The 11,696-nt window shown below is 33.5% G+C and overlaps 1 protein-coding gene across 1 annotated transcript; it reads right to left on the reverse strand.

Annotated features, from left to right (window-relative positions):
• Nucleotides 1-9,277: 9,277 nt before the first annotated feature.
• LOC120121942 lies at nucleotides 9,278-10,679 on the reverse strand. The gene is made up of 2 exons (XM_039141203.1): nucleotides 10,596-10,679; nucleotides 9,278-9,874 (listed from the first exon to the last, which is right to left on the reverse strand). The coding sequence occupies exon 2, from the start codon at nucleotides 9,872-9,874 to the stop codon at nucleotides 9,314-9,316; it is 561 nt and encodes a 186-aa protein (XP_038997134.1). The 5' UTR covers nucleotides 10,596-10,679; the 3' UTR covers nucleotides 9,278-9,313.
• Nucleotides 10,680-11,696: the final 1,017 nt, after the last annotated feature.

Genomic DNA, 11,696 nt, shown 5'->3' on the forward strand with positions numbered 1-11,696 from the left:
TACAGCATTGCTGCCTTTTCCATGCTGATCAATTTCCTTGATAAGATTATATCCATTATGTCCTTCAGAAGATTGCTGAATTTGAATTTGAGGACTTATGTCACAAAATAAGACATTGGAACAGAATCTACCCTTATAGGCCTTTTATATAGGGTAACATTGGTTACAAGATTCCAAAAGTTGAAGATGACCAGTTTTACCGTCAACTAAACCGTTCCATGATTTGAAAAAAGTGGGATATATTGGAGCAGCAGAAGATACAGTTGTCATAGCAGTCATTGCAAGAAAATGCACCAACAAAAATCTTCTAGTTCATCCTGATGATGTTTATTTCTTCCAGTAAGGTTGTTACGCTGGATGCCACCGACAACAAGGTCAAATTTGACAAATCTACCCATCAATTACTCCAACCGATCATCATTCAGTTCTTGCACATCTGTTTTCAAAGATATGCCAAGACAGTAGAAGATTGCCTCTGCATCACTGATCATAGAGAAAAGAGACAGGACATTGATACTACCAGGGAACATGTCTCTAGCAGCTCCTCATGTATAGTTTTTAGGGAAACCTAGAAGCATTTCCACCTCATCAGGTTCAAGTGGAGTAACTTTATTCCTTCCAACCCATACCAGATTTCATTTTCAGCACTCATCAAGAACATACTTCTGGACACTCGAAGGTGGTTCATCGTCATAAGCTTCAAGAGCCTTACAGATCATTTCTGTCAATCTGACACTTCCTGTACATGTTTATAAACAGTTCAACTTTGTTCTTGGATCCCAGGAAGGCCATCATTTCTTTGTCAATAGAAAAATATCATGTATAGTCCGTGGAGAAAACATGATAAGAGTAAATCTGTTCTCAATTGGCAGATTATGAATATAGCCCCTTTTTAGTGTAGCAGTATGAAAATGCTTCGAAACTACAAATTCTGGCTCTACATCGAATAAGTACTGTGATATTTCAGTCCAAACCAATTGGAGCAAGTGCCACGTTCTCATAGTAGAAATAAAGAGACCCAATAGTATCTTCTGGAAGTGTTCTTTGAGTTATCTGATATGGTTTGGTATGAACCCCAAAACCAATCATTAGATTTGAAAGATGAATTTGCTCATAGTAGAAATAAGGAGACCTAATAGCATCTTCTGGAAGTGTTCTTTGAGTTATCTGATCTGGTTCGGTAGGAACCCCAGAACCAATCATTGGAATTGAAAGATGAACTGCATGATCATCTTCATTAAGAAGCTTCTTTCCAAGCTACCTATGCTTCTTCTTTTTTAAGAAAATCATAGCCCAAGTTTCGCCTTTTCTTGTAATTGGGATCATTGCATAATGAATTCCTATCTTCTATTGAAAGAAGTGCGTCAGCAGCCTTAGCCATTTGAGCAGCACATATAAAATCTGTCAACTTTGCAATTGATGAATCCGGACCACATCTCTCCATGGCTATTGAAGCCTCAGCCTTTGAGAATCCCATTTTCGTCAAGAATAACAGTTTATTCTCCTCATCAGAATCAGAATTCAGGATTTCCTCGGTATCAGAAAGAACTATCAATATCTGTGAAATCATCCTGAAATATCGCTTCATAATCAGATGAGTTGTTATCAGAATCAACATGTTGCATGGGTGTGGATTTTTCAAGAGCATGTACCATTGTATATGTAGTCTTGCCAGTGCATCATATTACTGTTTGCATAAATTGGTTTCTCTCCTATGGAAAAGTATATTTCAGAGATGGCCTTCACTGAAAGATGATAAGCCACTGTGTCAGCCTGGAACGGATTACCAAGCTATTTTTACTGCTCTGTCTGACTAAATCCCTCCAGATACAGAAAATGGTCACCTCATTCAGAAGACACATATCTCAGACGTTTCTGTCAGAATGATTGAGTACTTCTTAAATTTGTGACAACATGAAGAGAATTCTTGTTACTTGATAACATTACTGTTTAGTGAAACCAGAATGAGAGTATTAAAGATAAATAGATTTGGGGCACGAATAAAGCTACAAGTACCTACAACAGTTCATTGTCAAAATTGGACCTCGTGGGGATCATGACATTCCAATCAAACAGACATTGAGAGTGAATCAGACAGATCTAGAGGGATATCTTGAGGGCCCATTTCAACCAGAAATAGAATATTGGGGCATTTTGAAGGCTCACACCAATATGAATATTTGGGCATTCTTGGAGGCTCATCTCAAAAAGAAGTAATGTTGAGCACACTTTTAAAATCTGTATCAGCAAATGTTGAGGCATTTTAAAGGTTCTTTCAGACAGATCCATGTGGGGCATTTTGAAGGCTCAAATTAACAAGAAGCGAATGTTGTGGCATGCTGAAAACCCCTTTCAATCAGAATCAGGAATATTGAAGTATTATGAATATTTATATCAGCAAAATGCTGGGGCATGCTGGAAGCCCATTTCAATCAGAATCAGGACTGTTGATGCATTTTGGACACTTGTATTAGCCAATGTTGAAGGCCCATATCATCATGTGTCAAGATCATTGACTTGAACAAATATTTCCAATGAGACATAAAGATATGAAGAATGAAAATGGTGAAACAGTAACAGTCGAGCTAACCATACATAATTGCTTCGTTCATCAGGCAGTTGCATTAGGGTCCTGTTGTTGAACAAATATCTACTCAACAAGTATGGTTTCAAATACCTAATCTTCTTAACCATGTGTCACATGACAGTGTGTTCTTTATTAAGCTACAGCATGGTTGCATGGATAAAGATGGTCCCCATGTAGACCATTCGATCCAAGGTTCAATTCTTCAAAATCTCAGCTTTGAATTTTGCATTCTCTGTATCAGTGATGATTGAAAATATTTCTTTGAGATTCCTGGCAGTTAGTTTCAACCATACTATTGGGATTATGAAACTGTTTTTCACATCAGTTTTTGTTTAATCGATGACATTGGAAAGGGAGACTCAACTCACTTATATTACTGTTATTCCCGTTGTTATTGGGGTTATCATTGCCAGCCAGGAGGAATTGAGTTTTCATCTATTTTGGGCTTTATCATGTGTGTTTCATCCCCAACAGCAAGAATTCCACGGATATCTTTCTATGCATGTATCATATAGCTGAAGTGTTTCTACTTTCTACAATGCTCATTACAGAAGAAAACGTGATCAGTATTACACTTGCCCTTGCCCGAGATGATATCGAGATCAATTAGTGTCTCCTATTCAATTCGACACCAGCACATTTGGTGAATTTGACCAACCTTTTGGTCATACCAGTATTTCACTTGTATTCCCATTGAGTTTTGTTCTCAAGTGGTCTTGTGGCATCATACAAAAACTTTGAACACCATGCAAAGAGCTTCATTGACCAGTAATTCGAGCAGAAGCTACAGGAGATGAAGAATGTGTTGTCAAATGTTTTATGAACCAGTGATTATGGTGTTGAACCAATGTTGTTATCATATGGTTTTTCTTTATTAATACAAGATGAAGTCTGTCTTCTTCAACCCCAAGATTAGAAGTGAGATATGATGAAGATTTCTTTCCACAGAAGAAGAGCTGAAATTAACAACAAGAAACTAGTGGAGCCAACTAAGGTTGAACGACAGGTTGTTGTTAAGCATCTCGACATGATATGGTCCAAGTTGCCTTATTCGAGATCTGATTATATGCAGAGACATGAAAGGAATTGGAATAAATCTTCGTTGTGATGTGTTTCAAGAGTTAAATTAGAACAGACTCTACTCTCCTAATAATCCCTGTTGAGTCAGACATATCTACATCTACACTCTTCAAAGATGATATATTATCTTTTCAAATATGATAGATTCTCTTTTCAAAAGATGATAGATTCTCTTTTCAAAGATGAAAGCTTTATTGGATTTCTACACAAGTCCAGACAAAGAAAACTGGTGTTACCAAAGACAAAATAGGGCATCAAAATCCTAGTTCTGATTACAGCAAGAGTTTCACAAATGAAACATTTCTTCTGAGACTTAAATGAAGCAAATAAGGCACCAAGATACAAGTTGATCATATGATTCTGCAGAAATGCAAGCTTGATGGTATAGGTTGCTACACTGATATCCAAAGGTAACCCTGGAAATAAATGATCAAGTGAAGGAAGACCAAGTTCACCACTTTGAAGTCAAATAAAGATTGCATCAACATTCATGCATTCATAAGAATATCATTTGCAAAATAGATAATGCATTACATTGATACATCTGAGTGCATTCAAACATAAAGTTTTACAGATCTTCGTAAGAACAAGAAGATTCATGATGAAAATACCTTACAAGAAGAAGGTAGAAGTCAAAACCGCAAATACAGGAATCATGCAAACACCTGAAGAATATATGGACGTAATCCACAAGAATGAGCATTATCTTGAGATTGGGTCATGTTACCTAATCAACATGATATTTTGAAAAATAATGAGAAAACGATTTCCATAGTTTCTCATTTTATCTTTTCTAAAATGAAATTATTGAAAAGTAAGAAAACGATTTTCTTAGTTTTTTTTTACTTAGTAAACTATTTCCAAACAGCATTATCTTGAGATTGGGGCATGTTACCCAATCAACATGTTATTTTGAAAAATAATGAGAAAACGATTTTCCATAGTTTCTCATTCAATCTTTTCTGAAAATGAAATTGTTGAAAAGTAAGAAAACGATTTCCATAGTATCTTACTTAGTAAACTATTTCCCACATCCATAAGACCTACAGTGCAGGATGTTTTCAAATAGAACTTTATCTCACTTGAGATTGTTTTTCTTAAAACAAAATTTATCTCGCTTGAGACAGTTTCACTCGAAACAGAACTTTATCTCACTTGAGATTGTTTTTCTTAAAACAAAATTTGTCTCGCTTGAGACAGTTTCACTCGAAACAGAACTTTATCTCACTTGAGATTGTTTTTCTTAAAACAAAATTTGTCTCGCTTGAGACAGTTTCACTCGAAACAGAACTTTATCTCACTTGAGATTGTTTTTCTTAAAACATAATTTGTCTCGCTTGAGACAGTTTCACTCGAAACAGAACTTTATCTCACTTGAGATTGTTTTTCTTAAAACAAAATTTGTCTCGCTTGAGACAGTTTCACTCGAAACATAACTTTATCTCACTTGAGATTGTTTTTCTTAAAAAAAAATTGTCTCGCTTGAGACAGTTTCACTCGAAACAGAACTTTATCTCACTTGAGATTGTTTTTCTTAAAACAAAATTTGTCTCGCTTGAGACAGTTTCACTCGAAACAGAACTTTATCTCACTTGAGATTGTTTTTCTTAAAACAAATTTTGTCTCGCTTGAGACAGTTTCACTTGAAACAAAAATTTATCTCACTTGAGATTGTTTTTCTTAAAACAAAGATTTGTCTCGCTTAAGACAGTTATTTCGAGTTATTTTGAAATGGGGCATGTTACCCAATCAACAAGTTATTTTGAAAAAGAATGAGAAAACGATTTTCCATAGTTTCTCATTCAATCTTTTCTGAAAATGAAATTGTTGAATAGTAAGAAAACGATTTCCATAGTTTCTTACTTAGTAAACTATTTCCCATATCTGTAAGTCCTACAGTGCACGATGTTTCCAAAAAGCCTTCAGAAGCTTTTTGATGTTTTCAAAACCTCAGGGCCATCTATAAGTCCTACAGTGCATGATGTTTTCAATATTTCTATCCTATTCAAAAGAAGCCAAATGAAAAAATTATTATTTTTTCGTCTTTGCTCTATTCTTGTTAACACAAGAATGAGCAAAGAGGGGCAGCTGTAAACATCAATTTTTTTCATTTTATTATTATTATTAAAATTATCATTATTATTAATATTATACATTATATCTTATTATTATTATTAAATAATTACATTACAAGACCCAACTCAGGCCCGGTTTACAAGCCCAAACATGGAGGCCCGATCAGCCGACTGGCCCAGCTAAACCCTAAACCTAATTTAGGGTTTGTATCATCTCTAGCCGCCTCAACATCACAGCCGTTGGATCTCTCAGATCCAATGGTTCATAGGAGGTCCAACATGATGCAATTAGGGTTTTCAAACCCTAGCTCCCAGCCGCCGCTTCCAGTAAATTCCAGCCGCCCAACGACGTTCCAACCGCCGCCTTGGACCAAAGGAACTACGGTCGCCTCTGTTATTTCCAAGCCGACGTTCCAGCTTCTGCCACGTCCCATCGAAGCCTCCAGAAGCGCCTCATCATCGCCCCACGTCGAGCTCTATGGTGAGTCACCACCATAGCTATGGTGACTCACCGAGAAACCTTTCTGTGACCGGTCCGAGGAGCGTTTCGTCGAGGCTATAAAAGCCTCGACTCACCTGCAAAAAAAAGAAAGAAAGAGAGGAAGAGAGGAGACAGAAACTAGAAAGGAGGAGACAAGAAAGACACACAGACAGAAAGCAACGAAAAATAACCGAGAGAAGTGTGAAGAGACTTACCAAGCGGCGTCGGAAACCAAACGTCGTCAAACCGCCGTTTAATCGAAGGTAAAAAAAACCCTCGGTTTATTTTAGATCTAGGGTTATCAGAGTGTTATTAGGAAAATCTTCGCCGGAAACGGAGACTGGTTTTCTTCTCCGGTGAAGGAAAATGAGAGCTTCTAAACCAGAAAAATGAAATAATAGCCCAATGAGGGCCGGCCGTTTGGGTATTAATACCCTCATCAAAACGACGCCGTTTTGATGAGGGGTACCTGTGTAATTTCGCGTGTGAAAAATCCTTTCTGCAGTTATCCCAGTTTATAATCATTGCAATTTAGTCACTGAAATTGATTTCTGATTATTTTAGTTTAGTCTTCTAATCTTATTTTATTATGTTTCAGTCCATATCAGTATATATATCTTTAGGGTAAATAATAAATTTAGTCCCTTAGGTTTTAATAATTATTATTTTAATCACTGATTAATTAATTAGGTTAAATTATACTATTAACCATTATCTTTCATAATATTTCGAATTATTATCTTTATTTTTAATACTTTATATTTAGTTTTATAATTTTAATTTCTTTTATTTTGATCATTATTTAATTACAATATTATTTTGTTATGACTTTTATATTTTAATTATGGCTTTAATGATTATTTTATTATTATCTTAGTGAGTCTTATAAATATATTTATATATATTTGTTTAAATTAAATATTATAAAAATTATAATTTATTTTTATTTAAATCATTTTTATGAAAAATTATTACATTTTTAATATTTATTTTATTTATTAATATCGAAAAAAAGAGCTATCTTAAAGCACCTAGAAGTCCTTTTCTGATATTCTTAAAATAAATAAATACCCTGTTTTTATAAATTATATATTAATTATTTTTAGAAAAATATTTTTTTAGTTATTTATTTATATCAAAGAAAAGAACTGTCTTAAGGCAACTAAAAGTCCTTTTCTGATATTTCTAAGTAAATAAATATCTTATTTATAAAAATAAAGATATGTATATATTAATATATCTTCTTAAAATTACATTAATAAAATTGAAATAACATGATTATGAATTAAATATATTTTTGAATTTTTAAAATTTTTAATAATAGAGACAATTTATAATTAAAAAGTACCAATTTTGAGCGTTGTAGGGGTGCTAATCCTTCCCTAAACGTAACCGACCACGAATCTTTTTTTATTATTAAAAAGAACGAATTTTTAATTAAAACGCAGACTAGTTTATCTTTTAAATGATGTTTTCTTAAAAACTCTTTTAAAAGATGATTTTTTAGGTATTCGACCTACCTAACCCAAAAGACCGATGGCGACTCCCAAAATATTTTTTAAAAAATCAAAATCATTAATTTATTCACATCATTTCTCCCGCCAAGTAAAAATTCGTGCCCGGACGAAAATCGATTACGACACTTAGGGTTTTACATACCAAAGAACCTTCAGTCTCCTATTGTGAAGCTCGACCGTCAACCTAAGACGTTAAGTCGTGCATTCAGTCCACGCATAAAGCAACCCCATCACGGTTGACAGGCTTTCAATCAAAATTCATTTACCTGTATCGGAATCATACACCTCTGCGGTGGAGTGTCTTTTGCCATCAAATCCGTACCCTCCAACAACATACACCATGCACAGCATACTATGTTTACGTAATCCACATAATCATTTCTCAAAGAATCATCACAAGCTTATTAAAAGGTTTAGACCTTACACTAAGAAAAATGTAAAGGACATTAGTCCAAATGCATCATTTGTCCAAAAGCAACCTGGAAGGTATTATTTGCTAAACTGGAAGGTGTTATCTGCTTCGGTACCATGGCACGCACAGCATATAACACACGTCTTCTAAGATAGCATGATCAAGGCTTTACTCAGCCGCTAGAACAACATTTACCTGCCAATTTATCCCATCGTTTTACGATTACCATTTCAGGTAGCAAGGAAATGTCTTATGTTTTTATTAGGTGAGCAAAATTTGATTCGACTCATAAAACCGATATTTTGACTCGATTCGACTCGATAAAACTCGACTCAAAATTTTATAAATTCAACTCGACTCGAAAAAAAATTAAATTTGAGTCGAGTTACAAAATAGAACTCGAATAATAACTCGAAATTTTTAGTAATTAGTGGATTTGTTTTCAAGTTTGAGTTGAGTTCATCAACTTTGTATGATACATGCATATCATATATGAGAAAATATGAAGATATATATATATATATATATATATATATGAATTGTAAATGGTTAATTGATTATAGAAAACCATTTAAATTAGAATCAAATAATACAATAATATTATAAATATTTACAATTAAATTTAAACAGAAACACGAACAATCAACTCGACTCAAAAAATTCAAAAAAAAAATTGACTAATAGAATAGGACTCACCAACTCGAATAACTTTAAATTTTTTGACTCAACTCGGTCGAACGCTAACCCCTAGTTACATGCTTCTTAAATATTCACATCCAAGTTCCAACACTACATATTCAGATCTAAATATGAGTATGATTCTATGTATATGTGAAGATAAAAAGAAAAGTTCAAAAATAAATTAATCCATATAAAAAACATACCATACCCAACACTCACCCAAGCCCAAATGACAAAGATGGTCACTAAAATTTCATGGCCACTTAAAACTTACGAAAATCGCAGCAGGTTTAAAGAATATGATGCACAGCATACTATACTTACATGGACATAACTTGTCCTAACAAAAACTAATCAGTGTTTCTGCATTCCATAACACAAGCTTTTTCCTTAAAACCAATCTCTACTACAAATATTTTCTTGTTGACTTTGATTCTTTGTCCTAGGCCACTGCCAAAGTTAACAAAGCACAACCCAACACTACACAAAATCAATGAAAACTAAATCCAAAACCAAGAATAAAAAGAAATTCCTGTCTTCATTTCCATTATACCATATCAGAAAAACAAGAATGAAATATATTAGTATTGTCAAGGAGGAGAAAGCAGTGCATAAAAAGAATACTCTTCCATTAATTGTTTCATAGTTCAAAAAATTTGGGGAAATCAAGTAGACAATTGTATCACTCAAAGCACATAAATGAAGAAAACACCCATTCAGTCTCCTAGAAAACCCTAATGGTGCTAAGATCAAATTAAATGACCTTACTTTTTGGTGCCTTTCTTTTTTCGAACTCACAGCCACCTGTGGCTTGGGATGCTTCTCAGCTTCACTTGGATCCAACCAATTGAGTGGGTGGCGGTTGAACAAAGGCCAATTTGGAACCGTAATCAATGCCGTGAGAGCAACACCACCAGCATAAACGATCATCATCATCCGAAACGATCCCAATACATAACCTGCAACAAATGCAATCACCGCAAACACCAACAGCATTATCTGCATTATCTGTTCCACTAACTTTTGTCCTTGCCAATCCATCTGCAATACAATTCAACAACCATAAACCAAACTCTTAAGTAACCACAACAGCAATCCCTAAAACGCTTAGAAAAACTATGAATATAAGCCCATCCATCCTTATAACTGCCACCCACCAGTAAAATGATATAAGTTTTTTAGCTTTGTCGGTAAAAACACTAATTGTTACTTATTTTATTTCCGATTCTGCTACTACAGCAGGCATCCATCACTATTATATGCAAAATTTTCCTTGCAAATGAATCTTAATCCCCCAAATCGGTTCCTCTAAGTTCCATTTTTGATAAACCCTAGAGAACATTGACTGTGACTTGGGAGCAAAGATCGCTGAATCAAAACCCTAGAAGATGTTCGCTAGCGTGAAATTAGAAAGGAATAAAAAAACCTTAAAGCTATCGAAGTTAATTGTTCAATGTAATAATCAAAATCAATTGTTATCAGAAGATAGGAAATCAAGAAATAAAAATGGATGGCCAAAATATTAAGGCCATATTTGGTCTCAGAGAAAATAAATTTTTAATCATCCTATACTTCATACCAGGAATGCCCATTCCTTTCATTTTCCTAGCAATTCTAAAATTTCGATCCACAAGCAAAAAACAAAATCAATTCAAAAAAATTAAAGACGAGGGGTAAAAGGACGAATCAATTACAAAATATAAACTTTAGAATTTCAATTTTACAATCGAATGAGCGAGCAAAAAAAAAGGTAAAAACTTACCGGGAAGTGCAGTGTGGGAGCGAAGAGATGTCTGAAAGTTGGTCAGTAACGAGGAAGAAAGAAGAGAATAAACGAGAGAGGAAATTACAGATTCTTAAATATATTGGGAAAGGTGCGAACAAAACTCATTTGACTCGAAAATTTAAAATATTTTTTAATTTTGAATTATTTAAATTGATTTATTCGAATCACTAGAAAAAAACTAAAATCGATCTTTACTGTAATACTATAAATAATTATAATAAAAATAACATAAAAATTTAAATATTTAGATTCAAATTTCTTATAATCAATTTAAAAAAATTCAAATTTAATTAAAATTATAAAATACAACTCATTAACTTGAATTTTTTTTGGATTGGACTTGATTGAATACTTATCTCTGAGTTACAAACCGATAATTCGTGGGCCCATGATCCAAAGCAAGAACGGATGTTGTAGCCGTTTGATCCATAACGTACTTGCATCTTAATTTAATTATAGCTGGTTTTTTTTTTCTTGTCTTGTATGTTGGATGATAAACTACAACATTAGCCATTAATCAATTGATTCGTATATTTTTTTATGTTGTCCTTTAATTTTAAGGTTTTGATTTGATTAATTTTAACCGACTCGGGTTATACATCTAGTTTTAGTATGTGAGTCTCTCAGCAGTGATTTTCTACATACACAATGACTCAAACATGAGACTTTACTTAGACAATATCAAACTACTTACCACTTAAACCAACTACATTAGTTAATGATTCATATTTTATGTTATGAATTACAGAGAAAAGAAAAATATGACAAAAATAAGCGGAATGAATATTACTAAAAGGTTAAAGATAAATAAAATTTAAAATGAAATTGAATAAAGTGACATGATTTGGTTCAATCATTATTTATTTAATATATACGAGAGATCATGAATTAATTTAATGATTATTCTTTTAACATCTTTATTTGCATCTATAAATATATGGAACACAAATATTTCAACCTAAAAAATTAATCATCACGAACCAAGTGGTATTAATGGTAAAAGAACAGTTATCATTCCTTGAGACTCGAGTTCTAGCATCGAAAATGTTAGGGTTTGAGAGTTCAGTGTTAAGAGGT

The sequence above is a fragment of the Hibiscus syriacus genome, unplaced genomic scaffold (assembly GCF_006381635.1).
Source record: "Hibiscus syriacus cultivar Baekdansim isolate YM2019G1 unplaced genomic scaffold, ASM638163v2 tig00110384_pilon, whole genome shotgun sequence".
Taxonomy (NCBI): domain Eukaryota; kingdom Viridiplantae; phylum Streptophyta; class Magnoliopsida; order Malvales; family Malvaceae; genus Hibiscus; species Hibiscus syriacus.